This window comes from Micrasema longulum, unplaced genomic scaffold (assembly GCF_059751315.1).
Source record: "Micrasema longulum isolate JH-2025_06_02 unplaced genomic scaffold, ASM5975131v1 h1tg000485l, whole genome shotgun sequence".
NCBI lineage: Eukaryota > Metazoa > Arthropoda > Insecta > Trichoptera > Brachycentridae > Micrasema > Micrasema longulum.
Window position 1 is genome coordinate 222,725 of NW_028277682.1, and position 26,664 is coordinate 249,388.

The 26,664-nt window shown below is 31.7% G+C and overlaps 1 protein-coding gene across 1 annotated transcript in view; it reads left to right on the forward strand.

The window, feature by feature from the left end:
• Nucleotides 1-707: 707 nt before the first annotated feature.
• Nucleotides 708-26,664, forward strand: part of trh (PAS domain-containing protein trachealess) — a 169,187-nt gene continuing 143,230 nt past the window's right edge. Inside the window, exon 1 of the mRNA XM_088227024.1 lies at nucleotides 708-898. Within this exon, the coding sequence (XP_088083150.1) occupies nucleotides 708-898 (191 nt within the window). The remainder of the gene's footprint in view (nucleotides 899-26,664) is intronic.

The window sequence follows — 26,664 nt, forward strand, 5'->3', positions numbered from 1 at the left end:
CTGACAGTTATATTTTAAGAACCTACTTTGCAAAAATTAACCTACGAAAATCATAATTTACTAACTGTCAAGTGTTTTGAATATTTTAACTATTACGACCAAAAAAGTGATTTAGACATAATATAGGTTCGGGATTAGGACCTTTAGACTATTAACAAAAGGGAGAGTCCCACTTTGTCTTATCTTTTAGATAGTCAAATTTTTAAGAGTTTTGGATTCTGTGATATCTAAAAATTTGGGTTAGAAGAACTATTACAAAGTTACACTGCTTGGACACTCAACATTTTTAGGTTTGACAGTTAAGAGTTTTGATCCCTGTGTCCATATTAAACAGCTCTACCGCGTTTGGACATTTAACCTTCTAAGGTTAATCGGACAATTAGGGTTTAAACATTGGAGAACTTTCACAAAACAAAATTCTGAGTTTTGGATTCGATATTTAGAGTTTTGGCATTGAATTGTTTTTACCACATTACGCAGATTATACCTTCGTTGAAAGTTCAGAAGTTTGGAACGGACAATTGGGATTTTGAAATTGCTGTATTTTGACCACATCACGCTGATTGGACGTGTAACATTTTGAGTTTCCGATTGGACAATTAGAGTTTTGACACGGAAGTGTTTACGCCGGTTGACGTTCGAAAGTGCGGATCGGACAATTAGGGTTTTGACAGTTGGGGCTCAGCATGTTCTCGTGAGGCCGCAGCATGCTGCCTTACCAGGCCGTGGCCATGGACTACGCCGTGGCCTCCGCAGGGTTCCACCACCCGCGTGGCCAAGGCGTGGTGCCGGGGGTGATGGGACTGGCCGGTCCTGCCTTCACACACTCCTGGTTCGTACAGCCGGCGGGCGATCTCTGCCGACCAACCACCACAAACCAATCACATCTTGAACCCGGGCATGTTATGTTCATATATTTATTCTTATCATTACTTTTTATTTTGTTATTTTGTGTTTGTTTTTATCTTTTGTTGTATCTTGGCCCTAAATTACAATGGAACAACAGATAAAAGGTTTTCTGATGTTTGATAGTACACAACTAGAATTTTCCAAACATTAGACTTTCAGTTATTTTTTTTCATTTTGTTACAGTCCATTCAAATCCTTACAAAAACCTTTGCTTATATGTGCGCGGCTGAACGTTTTTGAATTAAGTATTCTAATGTGCCTATTAGGGTGATTTTAAATGAAAATGTGAAACTAATTATTCATAGATGGCGCTTTTATAATTTTTTATTAAAAAATGGCATTTTTACGTTTATTTTCAATGGAATTTTTACAAGATTTAGTTTGCGGAAACTTTACGCTTTATTGATTGTAACAAATACCATAACAATATTATTTAGAACCTTTTCAAAAAATGGTGTACAAAACGAAAAATAAGATTTTTTTTTTTGTTTTGTTCACCATTTTGTAAAAAGGACCCAAATTATATTGTTATGCTATTTGTTACAATTAACATATAGTAAAGTTTCCGCAAACCAGGTTTTGTAAAATTTCCATTGAAAATAAACGTAAAATGGCATTTTTCAATAAAAAATTATAAAAGCGCCATCTATGAATAATGAGTTTCATATTTTCGTTAAGAATCGCCTTAAACAAACGAAATTTGTATGTTTACTTGATTCGCCGGCAGGCACTAACACATTGACATACAATTATTAAACTAAATGTTATTAAATATTTATACATAACTCTGTCTACTGGTTTCTGTCTACTGGTTTCGAGACGTACCCATCTCTTCGTCAGGACACTAATCAAACCAACGTGCAAAACCCACTGTACACCTTCACCATAGTTGTTGCACAAAAATATAAAACCAACGAATCATGTATTTTAATAAGCAAATTTTACATACACTAATAAGGTTATAAAAATATTTAATGCTGTGGGAGAAATAGTGTAAAAAGAGGGAGAATACGAAGGGGGTGTGAGTTTTATTTTTAATCAAGTATAGAAAAATAGTGTCCTGACGAAGAGACGGATACGTCTTGAAATTGGTAGACATAGAAAAGTCAGTAAGTGGTTATATAAAAATATTGAATAGCATTTAGAAAAAGATTTGACCACTTTGATGCTTTAATTATTAAATATTTCAATGCACTGTACCTAGTATGTACCAATTATTGTCTGTGGAAAATTGGAGTTACTGTAGAAACACCAGAAAACTTTTATTGTTTTATTTTAATACGGGTTCTGGACTTTATTCTCGAAACTTCTGCTATATATTACTATATTCTTAACAATAAAAAATGTGTTTTGCATCTTGTGGTCATCAATCTGAACACATTTTTTAAACCATTCCCGAGTGAAAAGACTTATTTATAAAGTTTTAGAAATTAGTTTTTTTATGATGGATTGTGTTTTTTACACCTTTTTTAAATGTTAGGTCCAAAAAACTAGAAATGGTCTAGTTGGGGGAAAATCATGTATTTTTTTCTGTATACCAACATTTTTTACTGTCAATGATCATATACATATTTCTTACTTTGTGTTGTTTCTTACTACACCGCAATAGGCACAATATTAAATTAACTAGCATTGTTAATTTTTGCCACTGCTGGCTATGGCCAGACGCCTAAAAATTAATAACCTATGGTTTATACCAGTTAGGTCCATTGAATGCCATTTGCAGATTTAGCATAAAGAAGAAACCAAATATTTAAACAGTGAAACAGTTTGTTTTGTGCGTTTATGATTCATATCCTCCGTGGTGTAGTGGTTAAGAAGCTGGACTCACGTACGGAAGGTTCCGGGTTCAATTCCCGCTGAGAAAACAAAAAAAAAAGTAATTTTTCATAAGCTTAAGGGTGCTGCAACTCACCACTTCTTGGCCTTTTGCAGCACAAAAAAAAATTCTTTCTGATTCTTCTTGCTACATTATTTTACTACTAAAGTTTTACGTTGTTTACAACCAGTCTTCACCGAAAACGGCATCTACTTAAAATAATTCAATCTTATAGTTTTTGCCGCTGACCCTAAAATTATATTTTTCAACAAAACAACAGTCATTATTTTTTTCCGTGATATTCCACGACCCATTCGCCTTAAAACAACAAATAAAATAAAATAAAATTTTAGTTAATAATTGTTTATGATCACTTACCGACCTTTCTATGTCTACTGGTTTCGAGACGCACCCATCTCTTCGTCAGGACATTTATTACTCCAACATGCAAATTTCACCATATACCTTCACAACAGTAATCGCCCAAAAAAGTTCTTAGTAAAAAAACAGGTTGTATATTTTTGTGTAACAATTACGGTGTCTATTTAACTGTTTCTGGACTGGCACCTGAACCGTAAGACTGATCACGTTACCTTCATATAACTAAAATCTTCTGCATTTGATGCGCCAATGCTGTGCTCTATGCGCCCACCGGGTGCGGAAAAGGACATGATGATGACTGTAGTAAAGGTATAAAGTAGAATTAGGATGCCCGTGTAATTAGTTTCCTGACGAAGAGAAGGGTACGTCTTGAACCTGGGGTACGTATTCTGATAGGAAGTTAAAATTTATCTTCAATTTTATCTACGAATTAAAACTAAGTTTTCGGTATTAAAAACAGAATATATTGACAATTTGTTTTTTAAACATGTTCAATTACCGGTTACCAACCTACATCTTTTTAATTTTTATAAAAATAAACACACTTTCCTACATAAATATCGATATTAGTTTATACCTTCTCAGTATAAACCGATGAAGATAGCCGTTCATAATCGCGGCCCAGGTAGACATAAAAGGCGATAAGTGGTTGCTTCATACAAAATTTTTAATTTTGTATGAACCCTTAACTTGGTAGAACGAAAAAATATTTTTTTACACGTTGGATGGTTGAGAAAGCTTCAGAATCCCAAAAAATTTTTTTTTTTAATTGAAGTTTATTATGAATTGTTATAACGAAGTTAAGATTTAAAAATATGGTAAAGCTGTCATAACTAAATGCTGTTTGATTCGTGTTTTAGTTTATATTATGTATCCTACAGGATGCATTGCCGAGAAAAGGTCATCAGGGCCATTTATTAAAATGTTTGACCACAAACAATGCTTTATATATTATTGAAAATATATATATCCACATGATTTATGACTATAAAATATGAGACATGGCAACTCTAGACATTTTAAAATTTAAAGTCAAGTTGCGTAGAATCATGCATATAAATAATCCTTCAAACATTATCAATTATTATTAATATCGATAATAATAGAAGAAGTTTCTTGAAAAAGCTCCCGGATACCATTTGTGTTGCCGCATTTTTGACGATTTATGTTTTTTTATTTGTTTTATGTGGATCATGATTATTTTAGAGAATTGTAAAATACATCTTAATTCAATACAAATTCCAACATTTGATATTCTATCATGGTAGATTTCTACCATTTTTGATTGAGATAATAATTATTTTATTATGTCTTAATTTTTATAATTCTCTAAGCTTTTGTTTTTATTGTAATTGTTTAATCGTTTTGTTTGTATTTTTATGCTTGAAACTTTACCTTACCCCTCCACCTTTACACGTAATGTAAAAAATATATATTTTATTAATTTATATTTTGATGCATTTAACGAATTGAGCAAAATGTATTTATCATTATAATGACCTAAACTGAACTTTATTATGTATGTTTGTACCTATCTGCTTCCTATATCGTATAACTATTGGTCACACACAACTGGAAGAGCATATTTTTAGATATGAAATATAGATTTAAAATAATATTGCCCATTCGATAAATTAGGCATACCTAGTAAAAAAAAAACAGGATTTCCACGAAAGCTTAAAAACTAAACAATCGCATTTTTTGAAAACAAGTATTTAAAAAAATTAAAATAGTTTCTTTGTTTTTCTTTTCACCGCAATGCCAATGTGTCATAGAAGCATGAATTATAATAATAATAATAATATTTTTTTATATTTTTAATAAAATAAATATTTGTGTTCTCATAATTTACGCAAATATTTAATTTTGAGGGCCATTTTCAACGAGTTGTAAATAACTCACAATTAGAAAATGGGCACCAAGTTAGGGTAGAGTGGGATTCGAACCACGGACCTTTGATCCGTGAGTCCGAGACACTAGCCACGGGACCACAACCCGATTCGATACATTTAATATGTTTCTTTTTTGGGTGATACGGTGTGTGTTGGATTTTTTCCGACAACCATTGCAGGAGCGATTTTAGGGTAAACTGTGTGTTTTGTAGAAAAAAATATGTTTAAATGTCCTCGTAATTTGTACCGTGTCGAAGTCGGCACACTTCTATTCATTTTGTGGTATCACCCAAAAAAGAAACATATTGATAACAGCGGCCGTGAAAACCTTCACACCTATTTAATATTACATTTTATTCCAGTAAAAGACTAAATAGTGCAAAGCGAATATTCTACCGTGTTAAACAAAAACATATTTAATTTTAATATAAAAGTGTAGAGATAACTAACAAAATCTGAATAACACATTAATAAGAAAATTAAATGATAAAAATTTCCTAAAAAATATAAACTGAACTACATAACAAAAATTAATAATCATATCAGGTCTTGCTGTTTCCCGACATATGTTTTTATCTTAGTATTTTTACCTCAACCTCATTGGTGTAGTAGTTATGACGCGTGATTCACAAACGGAAGGTTTCCGGTTCTTTTCCGATGAGAACACAAAAATTTTATGTGATTTTTTCAAGCCTGGTGTTCTGTGATGTAAATCACCACTTGTGATTGGACCTCTTGGCCTGTTATGGTGCAAAAAAAGGAGAAATGTATGCCGAGTAATGCTGCAGCTAACTTTATCGTGAAGCTACACCAATAGGCTTAAAACAGTACACATTTTTTCGCCAAAGCGTTGAGATATTTTTTCATAACGTTAAATATGTCGAAATTCGTGCCAAAAAAGTGTATTTAAGGGGAATTTTACTACATTGCTTAAAAAAAAACTACAGGCGAATCACATAGATTTCTTGTGGAGAATTCTCGTCACCATGATCAGTCGGGACATTACCAAACATCCACTGGCGGCTCCTGACCGAAAACATTGGCAGTGCATTTCTTTACATTTTGTCAACTTGTATATTAAGTTCAATAATATTATAACAATATGACAGGTCTGACGTGATAAATGAGCAATAGTATGACAGCCCACGCATCCAAACAAGGAACGCTAAATTCGCCTAACATTATACGCACGTTATGGGAAACTAAATCAACTAAATTCGTACTAATATCGTGGTGACGGTATCTACCTACTGTCTACAAAAGATTCTCTTCGGAAATCTAGCTCCCTTTGTTAAACATGGAGTTGATACAGTGCTTTATTTATTTAGTTTTTTATTGCTTACTTCTTGGCATGAACACTTGACAAACATACTACTATGCTCTATTTTTTGTAAATTTATTGATATCATTCTAACTTTGCTGGAATTCCACTCGTCCATGCGCTTTGTAGCTGCACGATGATTGGTTATCAAGCTTTCATATATCAACTTTAAAATACCTAAATTTTGTAAATGGGGTCTAGAATTCCAATCGTCTATGCGCTTAGTAGCTGCAAGACGTGTTGTAATCTTACTCCTTTTTACTATTCATATTATTTTTTTTAGTATCATTAATATACTAAATTTATTTGTCAATTTTTAAAATGTACAATTGGGGGCTAAATTTCTAACTGTCTATGCGCTCTGTAGCTGCAAGACGTACTGGGATATTTATTAATTGTACAGCGCCCTTGAGGTGATTTTCACAAAAATGGCGCTATATAAATTATCCAACTATATATATATATATATATTACGCATGTCCAAAGTGACATTACAAACAAACTTCAAATCTGCGCATGCGTTGGCAATGCTCATAGTATGTATATTATATTCTCCCTCTAACGCACGATTCACCGTTATGAAGCGTTGTCTATCTCGCTCAAATGACGATTTTAGGAGATATGGTATATTTCATACAAATTTAGGATAAAGAATTGTGCAAAACAGAATATGCACGGGGACGATTGCATATGCGTAGACAAGATGAGAAAATTGTCCGCTAGAGTCGATCTCGCTAGATCTTTTGGCGCTAGCATTAAATATTGTGATGTTTACGAGTATAATATTGCAACGAATCCCGGTTTCTTTATACCTACGTACAACATGTTTTTAGTATCAATAAAATTACTAATGTATTTACACAAATTTTTACTTGGCAGTGCACTGCACTTATGCACGTACTAAGGAACCGCCTCTGCAAACATAATCATCATTATCTCCAATACACATTTTTAGATTTGTCTTAAAAAATGCTACTACATTTTAGGAAGAAAATCTCGATTATCGTAAAAAAATACTTAAAATATGATACTGTTGAAACTCTTGCATGGCAAGCAAATACGCTAACTACTGGACCACGAGGCAGACACAATGAGCAAACCTTTAAAAAAGAATATTTAAACTAGATTGCTTTAACTGTGTTTATAATACACTATTAGCAAAATTTATGTGTTATAGGAAATGAATTATAACAAATAATAAAGCTTGAAAAAACTAATGTCCGTGAGTTTGTAGTTTCGCAAGTAGATAAAAAGTTTAATTAGGCAATTTAACTCGAAAACCTAGGTTAACTACATTTATCTACTAATTATATTTTAAATAAATACTAACTAGATATACTTATCTATTCTAAAGGCTTACCTTTACAAAAATACCACATATTCAGTGACGGATTTAGATTTAAGGTTTCGCAATATCAAACAGAAAAACAGTCATACTTTTTATTACGAGAAATAGTAAAACTACCATAGATCTATTTATCTAGTGGGTAAATTATTAAAATGATTTAAAATTAAATCGTCCGAACCATCCGCCCGGACATGTTAAAAGCTTATTGACTAGAAAAGTTATAATCGGTGCCTACTGATAAGTTATACTAGAGTTATGTTTGCATACAAAAATTATTCAATACCTCCCATGACACCAAACACAATAACTAGAGTTACTCGGCATTCCACCCTGATGCTGAAAAAGCAATCAAAAATAAACACAGCTTTCGGTCAAAGACGATTGATCTACTTCTCCATTTAAGAGTACAACCTACTTCCATTGCCCGTAAGGATAATTAGTAAATACTATCACTCGCTATTAAGAAATGAATAGTGGAGGTGGGATGCGCACGGATTGATGAGTGGTTCCGACCAAATAGATTGAAATATGTTTGTTTTATTTATAGTGTTTTTAGTTGTTGGTTTTATGTGTTTCTATTTTTTGTTCTTGTCCCTTTTCCCCTCTCTACGATTACCGAATGGAGCTTCTTGCTACTATCCGTGGCACTATTATAGGTCTTGCGGATATACGGATCTGGCGGCTTCCAAAAAAAAATTCTCGGCTTTAAAAAGTTTTGTAATCATTTCGGGAACTGATCATGTGCAATCAATTTAATCCCAGTCAGTGAAAAACTCACTTCCCTCTTTTCTTAATCAAATGAAGTGCATATTATGTACTTCTGGATTACTTTGATTCAGCACAAAGATGCTAAGGCTACCAGATTACAGAGAGATCCTTCGGGCAGCTTTTATCGTTTGGCAACGAGGAATTTTTCCGTGTATGTGGGCACCGCCAAGGAGACTTATGTCCTCAGATGCGGTGGGCATGCTCTTTCCATTATATTTTAAATATAATTTAGATTATGATTTGATTTTGTTTAATAAGGCATTTTTCAAAATTATATAAAATGTATCCCTCGGCACGGGACACCCCCCCCCCCCCCAGTAAGGGAAGGAACAGTATCTTTAATGTGAAAAAAATGAATGCGCAAATTGTAGAAGAACAAAGTAATAAATTAATGAAAAAAAATAAGAAATGAATAATTGTTTTTTAAGCAATTCGTTAATTATAACTTTTGTTGAATTTTACATAGTAATTAATAAACTCATAAAAGACTTTGGTAAACAATTCCTTTGCGCGCAATGATGTAACATCGTAAAAGACGGAATATTCTAAAGTTCAGACATTTATAAAAAAAACATGGATACATACTATTGAAAAAAATATTTTCTGTAATTCATAAAAATAAACTAATTTAGCCCTATTATATCAAAATAAATTAAAAATCATAAATACGCCGGTCACCATGCGTGCGTGCGTGCATTCCTTATCACTGTCAATAACCAACTGAATCTTTTCTCACAAACACCGGCCTCAGAGCAGCGCCGCTGTCTCCCTTGTGATGAGTTCTATCTTCGTGCTCTCTTTTATATATTTATTGCTGCATTGGCGTCACATTCATTCTTCGCGTAGCAAGGATAAATATTTTTTGTATTTAAATCCAGCATAGTTATACAAATTTTACTTTCCAAATCCGGTGTGAAATTGTCCACTTGAAGATGACAAAAATAATAACTTCATCATATAAAATAATAAGAGATATATATGTATAAAGTATTGAATCGTTTGTAGACCAGTGACATTGCAGCCACACAAGAGTTAACAAGGTTTTAAAGTACGCACACGTAAAATAAAACTGTAACCATGAAATTCTGCAAACCAGTTATAAACAGAATTTTCTGATGGTGCTTCTTAACCAAAAGTTAAAAGAAGCCATTCTAGGCATTCTTGTTGAGTTAGACTTTTGCTAAAATCGTAAAAAAACTTTCCTGTGAAATTTCCTATTTTTTCCAAAATTGTTTTTTGAAAACGCTCACCATAAACAAAACGAACTCTCTGTCTAAATCAGAGCTATCGCTGTTTTAACAATTTTATTACGATGAGGAAGTTCAGTAGTTTTTTTATTTTTATATTTGTTAAAATAAAAATAAAACAAATAAATTTGTCGAAATAAATCCGACCTTCTAGTCATATTTAAAATTCTCAACTCACTTTTTGATGCGCCTGAACTACTGAGCTCAATAAATTTAAATATCCCATCTAGAAACTTTGGACAAAACTTACTTTTTCATACCGATAACCATAGAACTAACTATGTTTTTCATTTCCCTATGCCCAGAATTCTTAAGTCTGCCAACAAACATACCAGTCTTGATTTCTTCGATAGCGAGTTGTCTTTTTTCAAACGATCACTGAATCAAATTAAATTATTAACACCTCTCTCCCGCTTCCACTCCCCCAAAGTCAACTATAAACCATTGAGTTTTTCTACTTTTTTATAATTATTTTCTATGCATAAATGTGTCCATTAAAATGCCCATTGGGCGTATATATAAATAAATATAAAATTAGCAAAAAAGTTATATCTTTGAAAATGTATTATTTTCTGTTTTTGAATTTTAACATACTTAGGTACCTACTTAAATTCAATATTTGAATATTAATAATTTTTAGATTTGGATTTCCATCATAAACAAGTACCAAGGTTCTTACTTATTAATGAAAAGTTACACCATCTTTTTTCATGACAGCGAAACGTCGATTTTGTCCAAAAACGCTTCTTCTCGGTCAGTTACACCGATTTGTCAGTTGACGGTAAGAAAAGCGGAAATCTTCCACAGCTCTCTTATCATTGGCTGATTCATATAATCTAGTAACGTTGTTCAAAGAGGTTAGTTTTCATTAACATATTTATTATAATTTTCTTCGTACATTTTCAAGAAACTTATGCCGTATAATTTAATGCTCTAATTTTTACCGCGCGTAAGAAAACATTTTTTGTATCCGATTTCCCGTATGGTTGAAGTCCCTCATTTTCGTATTTAAATAGTGCCATTTAGTGGTCGTTATTGAAACTTAAAAGACAGTCCTCGTACTATTAAATTAATGTGTCCTTAAGACGCATCCAAATAAATACACAACAGAGTAAAAGGAGCGCCCGTTATAAAAACAAACGTTAAAAGTAGGTAGAAACACTAAAAAGAAGTACAGTATTGCTAAATACAGAAGCTTTTATTTCTTTACGAGAGGGCGGTGCCTAATGATAACTAAAATCCGCCTCTGCCAAGATTAATTATGTTCCGAATCGAAGGACACATTATTAAAAATATTCGTATGTACTTACCGCTTTTTATTACCGCAATACTGTTTTATTCCCACCAGTAATTCGGTAGCAGTGTGTCCATAAAAGTATTGCAATATCGATCGGTTATTTTACTCCATTACTTTTTACAGCCTCGTATTATTTTTACCACTCGATTTTCTACAAACTCGCACCGCAAACCACCACCACAAAAGAACCAACCAAAATCGACAAGGAAACTGAACCTAACGTAAGCCGGTTTTTTACCCACTTAAAAAAACGGCTTAAAAACCCGTCGCGTCGGTGATATTGTAATAAAGGTTTTTTCTAACAATATGGTGATAATTTCCATGTTTTTATTTATTCTTATTCGCGTAAGGGATAAAAGGTCATGTTTAGCTCAAGATCCTTTTTGGTGATATTATTGAATGGGTAGTGAGATCCTTTTTGCTACCCTTTTCTAAGTATCGTTTGGTAAGTTATGATCCTTGCGAAAAATTATAATAATATTAAATCTTTGTTAACCATAATATATACTATGTGATAAACATTTTTTTTTTCTTAAATGAAACAAAGATAAAGACGGTTAAATGGTGGGCTTATTGCCAGTAGCGATTTCTTAAAGGCTGACATAAACAAATAATTAATTAAACACTATTGTATACAATTATTGTTTTGCCCTTGTTTGTCTTTACTAAATAGTTTTATGTTATTTTTGTTCAGTTTCTTGCATTTATGTTTCTTCATGTAACTGTTGTAATGGGCTTAGGCCGTATGTATATAATAAATAAATAAATAAAGAGAGTATAAAAAGTAAACAATTTAAAAAAAAGTATATGTATATAAATAGAAAGTTAAGAAAATAAAACATTAAAATCATGGTGTCTATCGCTTACGTTAATTGCATTAAATACATTTGAATTTATTCAATTGCATATTCCAAATATTCATTTATACTTTGGAAACATTTATTTATTTGAAACACTTTTAACACCCTTGAAAATTATTTAATGCAATTTATTTCATTCATTTTTTGGGAAGCTTATTATAAATTTTGACTGCCGTCTTTGTATAAACCATTCGTTGGTCAATGAAATTTTTAATTTTGAAATGCGTATGTGGTATGTGTTTTTTATTTGCAAATTTCTTGTTTATGATTCAGGTCTATTATGATCTCACACGACAGTAATGTGGGCAATTCACTACAGGGAAATTCTAACGAATTATGTTAATTTCAATTTATAAATATCATGTACATAGGTAAAATCATTTATAAAAAAAAAGACTTTAAATTCAACTGTTTTATTTAAAAAATGTTTGTAAGTAAATTGAATAAACACGATTTTAAACTCATATTTTAATAACTATCTTTTTCAAAAAAATATTTCAATTTAATTGCTTTCAATTCTATACTATTAAATACTCCCTCTGATTAAAAAGGATTCAAATGCCCCTTATATATGTGGGTACACCACATTATTTCATTCTTCGATAGAATCAATATTATCATAATTATTATTTATATTACGATAACTTATATAGCGTTATTCAGGTAATATCCTCAATGGCACTTTACAGAGTGATCATTTTTACCGATGATTGATTACTGAATAATCAATATTATAAACAACTGTTCAAATTTATTAAAACTTTAATGGTTTATTCGAGTAAAAAAATTGACGTTTTAAAATTTTCAGTGCATATAAACCCTCGGTAATAATAAAAAATACCCATAAACAATAAAAATATTATCATTGATAACTTATATAGCGTCATTTTTGTAATATTAGTATCTTAAGGACGCTTTACAAAATGATTTCATTCGTCAATAATTGATAAGGTATTGATAAACTCTTTGATCTCTAAAATTTAATCATGTTATTTATAGCTTGAAATCAATAATTTACTTTTCTTCTTTTATTCTTAAAACTGTTTATTAGTGATCGACCGAAAAAACATTTAAGCCTTAACAGAAATCGTATTTCAGCTTCTGTTCTAGTTTAGGTCGAAACCGAAACTTATATAAATATGTTAAATGTCACTTCAAAACTCCCAAATTAGGGGTTTTTAATTGTAATCCTTACATGTTCATAGAAATATAAAATACACTACAAAATAAAAGGCGTAAGTTTAGTGGGAAAATTAGTTTATTTTTAGCGTTTTTTGGTTCTTTGTTATGTTATACACCCGAACGTAAACTGACACATCCTTACCGCAGGTTTCGGCTGAGCTGAAGTTTTGACCAAAACCGAAACTTCGGCCAGTCACTACTGGTAGAGGTTCGTAAAGCAGTAGTAATTTTACTAATCTGAACGCGTAACAGTTCTACGCAAAATTGATCCCCAAGAATATTTTTTTGGAACTGAATTTTTTTTTCATTATTATAACTAACGACCCTAGCCAATTTGTACAAAATTAAAGTCAAATACAATGTTATTTAATAGAAAGAAAACATAGTCAATTGTATAATTAACTTCAATAAAAGAAAGGTATATTAAAAAAGAATGAAAGATTTATAGTAAAACATTGAAGTAAAGATGAAAAGTAGTAAAAAAGAGATGCATTTTAAGTTTGTAAATCTTACATAGGCACACATTAGGCACACAAATTCAGCCAAAATAAAAATAAATAAACCTTTATAGGAGTATGTTATGCAAAACAGACTGAATCTCTGTTTCTTTGGTTATTGTTGCAATCTCAGTAGTACCCATTTCCTACGTATAACTGAATGAGCCTGAACCTATCTAGGACGTAAGTATGGCTGCTTGTACATATAATGTTTCAGGGGTCTCAAACGAATTATTTTATTTATTCTATCTTCAAATTAAAGAAAATACATATTTAAAATAAGTTTTAAATTTTTTATTTATTAAAATTAAAAACAAATAGAAATATTAAACATCATATACACATACATACATACATACATACACTCACACTTCGAAATGATCGGAACTGCTCAAAAATGACAATATGTACCAACAATGATTACATCAAATATATTCTGATATAAGAGATATATGATTTATTTTGCACCTGTATAAATTCATACCATCTGAGAGCACAGGGTTGATCAATATTATTTTAGGTTTAATGCTTTTTTCGGGTGAAAATTTTAAGGTTATATAATTTTTAGTGTATCTTAAGATACCCCTAGTATTAATACAAAAAAACAGCTAAAATGTTCAAATAAGGACACGTAAAAGAATAATGATATTTTAATTTTTATGTTGATTTCTATTCTTCTTTTCATATTTATCTGCACAAATGGTGCATATAGCACTGATTTGTGTACACCTTGCTTCAAATAGTACTGTTTTTTTTATTTTTTTAAGTAGGTATCATCGTTGTGTGATAACTACGTAGGGAATCAAGTTGGAGACATTTTACGCGGTAAGCAAATGTGCTACGAGACAAACTTATGATATCACTTCACAAATGCCGTATCTGCGTTCTAAGCGTGGGAAAGGTAAAATTTATATTATGTTCGTATAGTAAATTATGTTTTGTTTATTTAAAACAATCAAACATTAGCGCTTGTAAAGGTTGTGGCGGTTTGTGCATATTCAATTGGTTGGGTTAAAACAATTGATGAATCAGCTTCATAAATAACATGTGCTTGAGTAAATAAGACAATAATTATTTACGATTTATCCTTTTGTTAAAATTGAATTTCGTTATAAATTTTACTCACTGGTGTTTTCACAGTACGTGCATAAGTGCAGTGCACTGCCAACTATAGACATGTGCAAAAATAATTTATTTGTATTATTATAATTGAATAAGCATTGAAATATAAACGTCCAGAAACCGCGCACGCGCATCAATCTGAAACCTACTAAACTACTCATAAATGAATAGTTTCATGTTTTGGCCATTAGTTACTCTGTATACGTTACTTAGTACGCATCCGCCGATTTTGATTCAATTATTTGTTATGTCGTCTGGATGTGTCAAAATACTGCTGGGGTTAAAAGGAAATAAGGTGGGATCACATTTCATGTGTAAGTAGCAGTGAATTCATAAATAATATTATATAAAAATTCGATTATTTTACCGTCTGTCAGATTGTGAAATAAAACAAGGTGGTCATTTTGTTAGTATTGCCAGAGTAGTCGAATTTTTTACCCGGTTTTCTATTAATAAGATATAATATTAATCGGTAGTCACTTACTTAATTACTAAATGATCATTTAATTAAATTTTTTACGTTTGCCTAAAAAAAATTTCTTTTTTTTTTATAATCCAGTCACATAGGTAATTTTTTTTGTATTACTGATTTATCTGCGATTTTTGATAAACCGCCTTTTCCGTCTCAAATAAAATGAATTATTTGATGAATTTTACGATACGTAAATGTAGGTATTACAGTGGAATACCGAAAATCTTAGCCGTAAATTTATTATATTTTTTTAGATATTCTAGTTATCAGATATAATGTGTACCTGCTACGCATCACCGAGAAGGGCGAGATATAATAACAGAGACGGAGAACATTTTAAAGAAGGGAATTGGAAGACTAGGCATTTACAGGGCTTACGACCTATCATAAACCCTGTAAATGCCATTTTTGTTATTTTAACGTTTCTATCTTTTAAACTAGACGATGAAAGTTCATCGGTCTTGTTATAAATACTCAGATACCCAAATTAACTTTTTTTTTTTTTTTCTGTCTGTGTAAAGATGATTTATTTAGTTAAATATTTAGGCTATGGAGAATCGTTGTTACATTTGATGAAAATGACTCACGCCAAATAGATCAGATAACCTTATTCTCGACCATTTCAACAACAATAAAACAAAAGCGAGCAACATTTTTCATTGCCACACCAACGTTGAATCGCAAATCTAAACAAAATACTTAGAATTCAGAGAACATTTTACAGTAAATAAAGTGATAATTCCATAACAAGACATGAAGCACACTTTTTGTAGTACTCCTGAATTACCCGGAGATACCATCAGCTCCAAAACCTGTTTGGATTGGTTTTTTCTTAGTATTTCAAGCCCCTTGATAGCTTGATTCCTGATCCATTCATAAGAAGACTCCTTTATGGAGTCCATCATTGTACGGCGGTGTGTAAGATAGAGAGAATCTAATTTCCAAGGCGTCACGCTGTGTTACGAGAGTATCGTGAGGTCTTTTGAAGGCAGACCATCATATGTAAATCAGGTGGTAAGAAGAAGTCTTTCGCTATTATCATGGCCACTTGAATGTGTTAAATTTGATAGAAACCTTTTAGCTATTATAAATTTACCTATGTACATATTCAATCAAAGGACACTAAAAATTTTGGCTCTTCAAAAACACCGGTGAAAATATCTGAAGCTATATTTTTTGTTTTCTTTTGTTACGTATATTTAATTGTTTATCCATTAAAAACAACGTTTAATTAATCTTGTAACCATTTCAAAATTGTATTGACGTTTTTGTTTTTATTGTTCGCACTTAATATTTGCTAAGCTTCAATTGATTCTACTACACTTGGTATGATTATTTAAAAAAATATGTGGTACGTTTATCCTATCGTATGGTGTTTTTATACTTTTTTAATTATCTAGCATTACTTCTCACAATGAAAACACAATTTTTGCCATGTTTCGTGATGTTTTCAACTGTTTATTCTGGCTACATTAAAAAAGTAAGTTTTTTTCTATTAATTGCCTTAAATTAACTTTGACTTTAAAAAATCCACCAACAGTTTATTACAAACTTTACTTGTTCTGTTTACTCTTGTTTTGCTATTGATATCTCTTGCCCATCATGTTTTAAGTAACCGCATTTGATCAAAAGGGTAATTACATCAAAACGCATTCAAAACACACGCTTAGGATAAGTTCATATTTTTATCGAGCGTCGGTATTTTGTCTACACGCCAGCACGTACCAATGGTCATGTTCAGATCGAGAAATTTGTGCAAGTCACCAAGTCTGATGCACCCAACATTATGCTTGTATCGGATACACACTTTTTTCCATTCCATTATATTTTTAATCATCTTTTTCAATACGCTATCGACACCGAAGATCGGGAATCGATATTGAAACGATAAAAAAAACATTTCGTCAGTACTAACTGCTTCATTACCAAATATACAGAATGATTTCGTTTGTCATACGTCGGCTTCGGGAGCTCTGTATCTTGACTTTTAGTTCTCTTCATTCCATATCGAATTATTTATTCTGTCAATCATGATTTAGTGTAGGACAGTTTTTCAAACAGCCGGACGTTCAAATCAATTTTTATATTTTATTATTATTATTTTCTTTCTTTAACACTTTTTTTATAATATTTTGACCTCAAAAAGAATTTGCGTAAAGCAAAAGTAGCGTTATATTTCAAATGCAAGAAGAAAGGAAGGTAAACGAAATTCAAAACAGAAAACGAATCAAATCATTTTATTAATCACTACAATACCTACACAATTTCACGTTTGAATCTATAATATTTGGCAGATTCGAACGCCACCAACCGTCGCAAGACAAAATCAATAGACATTGATAAACATTCTAAAAACACTGTCGCCTCAGGATTCTACTCCAGTTATTTTTATGTTTCACGGTAAAAAAACTTAATACTTACAAAGCACACTAATGGATTGAGTAACATGACATGCGATATATTATTTTGCATATTTCTTCTTCTTTTACACAAAGGATCGCCATTAAGATCTCCGTTTACCGTAATCGTAAGTTTTACTCCTCCAGTTTTATTCGGACTTTGTTAGGTAGATAGATTCGGGCACGGAACAACAACAATAGCAAACCATCACGCTGTTTACCCGTAAAGAAAGGCTGAGGTGATAGAACGTATATAACTCTGTCTTTGCATACAGATAATAGCACTAGATATTCGCACTGCCGTATTCTCTGTAATTGTTGCCTTAAAGAACAAGGTAAAATAGCTCAGGAAACAATAGATGGTACTTTAGTACATTTATTCCTGTTTTGTGATACTGCTTTCAGGCCATTTCTTCTTAGGGTTAAGCACAAAAGATAGAAAACTACACGCGTCTTTCTGTTTATATATCAGTGGCGAACGGTGATTTTATTTACAGGTAAGCTATAAAAATATATCATATTTGTACCTACATAGAAGGTACATAATATAATGTAAGTAATATATACTGTAAATTGATATTTTTCTGTGGTGCTTTGTGCAAACGACGTAAATTCGTGATATATTACATTATATAGATATATTATCCATTACTTTAATACATAACTCATTAAAAAATAAGTAAAAAAATAGCACTATGAATTCAGTCGATATTAAATATTCAATTGAAATGTCAACTGGCCGAATTGTTCTAGAAACTAATAGTGCTAAAAACAGTCACGTCGAGCGCCATATGTTCTGCAATATGACGCATGAAAGTAATTATGGTCTTATGTTAAAAGTACCATCTCAAAGAAAAATAGCTCTTAAAAAATAATGTTTGAAATACTGTTTTCCTAATCAAGAATCTTCAAATAATTTGTGTAATCTGCGAGTTTAATCTAGGAGAAAAAGCCCGCACTGAGGTTATGACATTCAAAATAAAGTGTACTAATTTGTATGAAAAAATAAGCTGGAATAATCAGCTAGTTTCTTGGCTCACCGCAGGCGCTGGGCGTGCTTTACGAACGGTGGAATGATTTAAAATAACTGGTAATTATTTATTTGTTTTTCTGTAAATAAAGTTACAGTAAAACATTATTATAGTTAGTCAAATATAATAGTAAGCTGCGCATAATCGCTTCTATACACGTTTCGCCCCTGATATATATATACCTATGTATAAAACATTTTTAGTTTCATTATCATTTATATATTAAGTCAATTGTGTCTACATTTAACATTACCGAATTTCGAACATCGACAAAACAACAAGGAGATTTTACGTATACAACATGATTCTTTTATGTCTTTTTAATATAATTCCACCAATAACTTCTTCATTCTGATATACAAATAAATATTTGGGAGATTTTTAATGAGGCAAGGTGGCTAAAATTTTATTACGTGACTATTGTTTGTATATAATCTGGGCAATGCAAGCTATAAGAGTTTGTAAAAAATGAAATATTAGAAATAATTCACAAACTTAATCTTGTGTTTAAAAAAATATATTTAGAAAAACATTAAAAAAAATGTTTTAATAATATATCGTAATGTGAAGTCACATAGTAAAAAACAAATAATTTGTATTTACGTGATTTTTTTCTAACTATATTACCTCGGTGACATTTTTCTTCTGAGGCACATAATTTTTAGCTTCGATTGGCATATTTATCTCGAAACCGTTAGTGATTTTTGCCCGAACGGCGACGATGTCCATATTACCATTAACTTACCCCATATATATTTGGGAAACAGTTTTTTCATCATTAATTCATTACATATGACAAAACCACATATGATATGTACTTTTAAGCTTATAAATTCATGACAAATTTAATGTTAATTTTGTGTCAGACGTGAATTCAAACAAAGTTACACACTAACGTTGTCTTTCGTTAATAAAAAATATGCGCGTCAATGCGTTCTCATCTTTATGTTCAAATCAATTTGAATTTTTTATCCGTCCAAATACTTGTGGTCAATCTGGAAGTAGACGCTCGGTTTTTTCAGGCATCTCAAATTGGTTGGATGTAATTTTTGGAAAAGCGCCCCGAGCGGTTTAGCTACTGTATCATAAATATACATGGACCTAAAGTAAGCCACAATAGCATGTTACAGCTACCGTTTGCTATTACAGAAAAGAGACAATTTGTACTGTAAATCGACGGTCCCTACGTATAATGTCGAATCTGCATTTTGCGAGGTTTACAGCAGAGCAAAAAAAAACTTCATATTTTTTAAAGAAGCTATCACATACTATGTAATAATGTTTGGGTAATTTATATAGCGCCATTTTTGTGAAAATCACCTCAAGGGCGCTGTACAATAAACAAATATCCCAGCACGTCTTGCAGCTACAGAGCGCATGGACGGTTGGGATTCTAGTTCCTCGTCTCCAATTATGACATAAAAGGGCTAGAAAACAGCACGTCTTGCAGCTACAGAACACATAGACAATAAAAAATCTAGCGCCTATTTACATTTTTTTTTTTTTTTTTAATATTTGACAATGAAGTTTAGAGTTTAAGTGATACTTTAAAAAACGAAATAAAAAGCAAATTTATAAAATTCGAAGTTAGATAACAACAAGTCTTGCAGCTACTGAGCGCACGGACGGTTGAAATTCTAAACCCCATTTACTAAATTTAAATATTTGATAGTTGATAACATTTACATAATATGATAAAAAATAATATGATAGCTAACATCACAAAAAGTCTTGTAGGTATGTAGAAATTGAAATACAACAGACACAGGGGCGGATTTACTTGAGGGCTTTTTGGGCTGCAGCCCAGGGCCCCGTGGATACAAAAGGCCCCCAGCCTCCATCGAAAACAATATACGATATTGTGAATATATTGAACATTATATTGAACATATATAAACAATATATTGAACATATATGAACATATATGAACATATATTGAACATATATGAACATATATTTGGCGGCCTCCGTGGTGTAGTGGTCAAGACGCTTGACTCACGCACGGAAGGTTCCGGGTTCGATTCCCGGTGAGAACACAAAAATTAAAAAATGTGATTTTTCTCAAGCCTGGGTACTCTGTGATGTAATTCACCACTGTAATTAGGCCTCCTGGCCTGTTGTGGTGCAAAAAAAAAAAGAAAAATGAAAAAAAAAATGAAAACAACGAGAGCTGCGGCCCAAACCGATAATATCGTACTAATCAAAAACAGTATATGAGGAAGTTATTGAGATTATGTATACCATCTTAAAGTTGCCAATCACTAGCTGTAAAGCGAAGCGCTCTTTCTTCAGGGTGTCGTATTTGGAAAACAAATATAGGATAACGATGTCGAACTATCGACTAAGTTCTTTATCTCGGCGGCCTCCGTGGTGTCGTGGTCAAGACGCTTGACTCACACACGAAAGGTTCCGGGTTCGATTCCCGGTGAGAACACAAACATTAAAATGAGATTTTTCTTAAGCCTGGGTGTTATGTGATGTAATTCACCACTGTAATTGGACCTCCCGGCCTGTTGTGGTGCAAAATAAAAAATTAGTACAATCTGTTATTTCCATAAATTGCGATTTAACAAAGGACTTACATGTGATGAGCAAACTAAGGAATTTGGAGCATAAAAATGCAGAAAGGTTGCTTTATAATTTATGTAACGTAACCAGACACAACCTGTCAATTTATTTTGCAATAATGTCGTACAGTTGCTCTTTGTATCTACATGCAAACATTAAGTCATATTATATAAATAATTTTATCTTCTTATTTTTTCCTATCTACCTACCTACATCGGTAGGCCTCGTGGTGTAATAGTCAGCGCGTTTGCCCACCATGCAAGAGGTCTCGGGTTCTATTCCCGACATAGCTGATACGAAATATTTATTTAAAAGAGTGTTTTTACACTAGAATATTTCATAGTCTCTGTACTGGTACCTGAATCGTAAGACTGATCATCTTACCTTCATGTAACAAAAATGATCAAGATACGCTGCAATTGGTGTACCAATGCAGTACCCCATGCACCATTAGGTGCAGAAAGAGAATGATTATGATACCTACATCACTATGGAAAACCGTTTTTAACAAAATTGTAATTATTCTAGTAATTAGGTAGGCCCCAAAGTAGTATTAGCCCAGGGCCCCACAAATTCACGATCCGCTCCTGAACAGACACATGTTTGGCAATTCTACAGTATCTGATATCTTCTTTAAAAAAAATTAAGCTTTGTTTTTGTTCTCCTGATATAGGCCGTTTACACGTAGACAAAACAATATTGTTTTGTTCCACGTGTAAACAGCAACTTTTAAGACAAAAAATTGTCCCGAGACATCTCCCTCGAGATAGAAGGGCAAGATATCTCCGCGGAACAATAATTACCCTTACCACCACCCGTGACCACATTGTCCTCATGTGAAAACGTACCGAAAGAACCTTGTAACAATAGCAATTTGCAAAAAAAAATCCTGCCGAAAATGGGGGTAGAAAAAAAATCACTGTTTCAAGGTTTGAATCCTGGCAAATACTAAAAAAAATATTTGATTGTATACTGCAGTATGCCAAAACTGACTTGGATATGCTGCAATTGAAGTTTTAATGCAGTGTCCTATGCACCACTGCGTGTGAGTAGGAAAATGGTGATTAGTCGATCGCACGGACACTAAAAAGTAACATGTAGACCTCGGGTCTGATCTGGTTGGCCACCCTTGCTCTAGGAGGTAGAGAAAATTTAGAATACCATCACTGAGTATATACGTCCCGTTGTATTGCTGCAAAGTGTATCTAACGTCGTGGTTGATAATCATATAATTGTGTTTGTCTGTATTGGTGACTATTAGCCAGTAGCGTGTTATTACTCAAAGGTCCTGACAAAATGACGGGTACATCTCTAAACCGGTAGACAGAAAATTCGGTAAGTGGTTTCGTACAAATATTTACTAACGTTCATTGCTTTTCATTTTGTTCTCCTGTGAACTTCTATCGTTTTTCTTATTTATAATTAATAAATAAATTTCAAGATTATTCAGTTTTCCAGAATCGATATGTATTGACAAATTAATGCTTCCATAAAAACAAGATTCAACCACTCAATTTCGAAATACGTATATCCCACTTATAATTTGAACGAAAACTGCGGTATCACGTCTAACTGTACACAAATCATTATACACATAAGTACAAATTTTGATCGGTATGCAGTTTTTGTACAGATATCGATATTCTAAGTTTTTGTATCAATGAATGTAGCTTTGAAGAATATTTTTATGCTTACAATAGAAACTGGGTTAAGTCATAAAATAGTTAATAAAAATAAACATTAACCTCCATTATATTATACATAAATAGTTGATTAGTAAAAGAAAGGTACTTACGTACTATAATATATGTACCTATGAAAATACATCTATAAATATAAATTAAAGGTTTTAAAAAGTCAATTTATGATAGTAAGCAAAAAAATTAAAGAATGCAATAAATTTAACATTCACCGGGAAAATATAGATGAAGTAAAAGAAATAAAATATTCAGGGGTAATAATAGATAATAATCTAAAATTTGCATCACATTTTGAGTACATCAACAGCAAAATTTCTAAAAAAGTAGGATTTTTAAATAGAATAGGAAAAAACAGTTTAAATACAAGTTATCTAATTTTTAAAGCTTGAAAGTTTTGCCGGATTTCAATTATTGTTCTAGTGTTCTCTTTCTGAGCACTAAAACATCAATATAATAAAAGCTCAGAATAGGGGAATGAGGACAATATTGAGATGTGGATGATATACGAAAATTCAACATATGTTGACGGTACTGAACATGCTTTCGGTAAAGCAAAGAATACTTTTAATTCATTAGTGTTAATATTTCAATTAAAAAATACATTATTGCCTGAATACGTGTTTTGTGATGTTAGGCATAATAACGAAATTCATCGCTATACTACCCAAAACAAGAATCTAAGCAGTTGCCTAGTTGTGAGTTAAACAATCTATATCATAAAGAACTTGAACTTAGTTGCCAAAAGTGATAAGGGATACTGGGTCTATTGCATCGTTTCGTGAGATGGCGATGATTTTTGCTAAAAACAAACATCCATATAGGTCGATAGAGTGCCATCGGAAAGCGTCTGGATTTTATAACAATGTTTTTTTTTTTTTTTGTTTGTATATTGTTTATTAGTTAAGGTATAACTAGGTGTTTATTTGTACAACTATCTAAATAAATACATTACATTACAGTGGTCTCTCGGTAATCCGGCAGATATCGAACCAGAGAACTGCCAGATTACTGGAAACCACAAAAAATGAGGCATTTGAACGGCAGACGCCATGTTTTATTACATTTGTAATACTGTATCATACATTACTTTAGTATATACACGCAATTGAAGCGTAAACATAAGCTACAACAAGTATATAATAACGGAAAAATTAAATTTACAATTTAGGTTTACGGTAGTTTTGCATCAATTGTATATTTTTATTATTATTATTATGGATAACTTATGTAGTGTCATTTTCGTAATGTAATACCTCAAAGGCGCTTTACGTAATGATTATGTGAATAAAAAAATACTTTTTCAATATGTAACCTTTCTGAAACTTCTAGTTGTAGGTTCTACAGTGCATATGAAGTAACGCCTATACACATTCTATATTATGCTTAACATCATAAAAGGAGCCTCATCTTAAAATAGATTTTAAGATTAAAAATTAACATTATTGTTAAAACTAAAAGTATCGCCTCAAAAATCAAAAATTCTAACATGACAATTTTACTAAGAAAGAGCTTTTTAAAAATTAGAAAATATATATTGATGTACCTAATGAGAATATGGAATCAAGGTTTTTTTTGCTGGTGATCATTTCCTGAGTAAATTTTAAAACATAACGTGTTCGGAAGTAGCACACGAAAAACGTGCTAGAAATCGTGATAGTAAAACCTTGTTTTACATGCACTGTTGACACATTATAAAGAACATATAAGTCGTGAGATTTTCCTTGTTATTAGTCAACTTAAAACAAAGCGAATTTACGACTTGGTCAGACACGTCACGATTAAGCAATCATGATAGATTAAGTACATACCAAATAATGTAAAACTGATTTGATCACATTTGCGTAAAAATTCGTCACCAAATCCTAGGTAAAAACAGTTTGTATTATCACGTCACACACGAGCTTAACATTAATTAGAACACCAGTTTCGGGTATTCAGAATGACCTATCATCAGGTGTAAATATAAACTGAACCAAAATAATACAGTATAGCTTAGGTACTGATCGGATGGAGGAGGTGAGGGAGGGCGACTTTTCTATGTATTAGAAATATTTAAAAAAGGAGTGAAGAAATTTGGAATACGGTATTATAAAATAAAATTTTCATTTTAAAATTATTGATTACTACCCCTACGTATAATTTATCTGCACCTACGTTTTTACTTTAAGTTCTTCTCGGTCTTAACGGTGAAAAATATTTTTTAATCAGTCGCTGTAAAACGTACCTACGTCGAAATAAATCTGACCTTATAGTCCTATTTAAAATTCTCAACTCACTCTTTGATGCGCCTGAACTACTGAGCTTGATAAAATTAAATACCCTAACTAGAAACCTCAGACAAAACTTACTCTTTCATACCGATAACCATAGAACTAACTATGGTTTTCATTCCCCTATGCCTAGAATTCTTAGGTCTGCCAACAAACATACAAATCTTGATTTCTTTGATAACAAGTTGTCTTCTTTCAAACGATCACTGAATCAAATTCAATTATAAACACCTCTCTCCCGCTTCCACTCCCACAAAGTCTACTATAAACCATTGAGTCTTTCTAATTTTGTTATAATAATTTTCTATGCATAAATGTGTCCATAAAAATGCTCATTGACGCCCATAAATAAATTATGAAAATTAAATTAAATTATAAATTATGATACAAATATTAAAAATGCGAAGTTGTGTTTGTCTGATTGTTTGTGTTTCTTTCAGTTCGCAACGGAGCAACCTATCAATGTGATTTTTTTGCATAGAGATAGCTGGAGAGCTGAAAAGTGTTTTACACTGCTTTTCATCCCGAAAAATATCCCTCGTGAAATTTTTTAGTGGAAAAATAAATTCTTCTTTCACGTCGCAACGGAGCGACCGATTAAAATTATTTTTATCCACAGGGGTAAGGTGTCTTTAATTTCTCCCTTATAGCACGTAAGCGAAGCTGCGGATAACAGCTATGTAGTTCTAAATAAAATAAATGTTTTCTGCGTTATGTTTGCCATCTATGAAAATTTAAACAATACGTTAATTTTATTATTCTACGTATATTTTTGCATCATTGCGTGAATCGAATTGAGATACAGACTCTTAAATGAGTAAATAAGGAAAACCAACTTACATCAAAGCTAGAGTCTTACAATGGATCGATTTTTTTTCATTATTTTAGTTTACAACAGTAACATTGGAGAATTTAATCATACAATGCATAAACGAAAAAAGCATTCTGCAAACTACAATTTTTTTGCTATACTTTTATTGTGTGCATTAAGATGAAAAGTTTACTATGGTTAAATATACAGGAGTATATTTATTTGTAAAAATTACGGTTGTTATAAACGGTAGCAAATAGCACAAATCATTAATGTAAAAATTACAAAGACAATTGCATTTCCGACCTTTTATGCCTAACTAAAATAGACAAAATCGACGTTTCGTTGTCATGAAAAAAGATGGTGTAACTTTTCATTAATAAGTAAGAACCTTGGTACTTGTTTATTATGGAATTCCAAATCCAAAAACTATTAATATTCAAATATTGAATTTAAGTAGGTACCAAAGTATGTTTAAATTCGAAAAACAGAAAATAATACATTTTCAAAGATATAACTCTTTTTGCAAATGTCAAACTCTGCTCCTCTTATCAATAGGGGTGCACTCTATTCAGGAATGCAAAAAATGTATCGATACTTAATTAAAATTATATAAGTATTACCAAAAATCCAGTGAAAAGATAATAATGGGTAGAAATTATAAGGAATTTCAGGAATTTATTGAATTGGTATCCATAAAAAACGAATGTTGATTGTAAACATTCAAAAACATTTTTTTTTCTACGCAAAAAAATAACATCTCATTATTG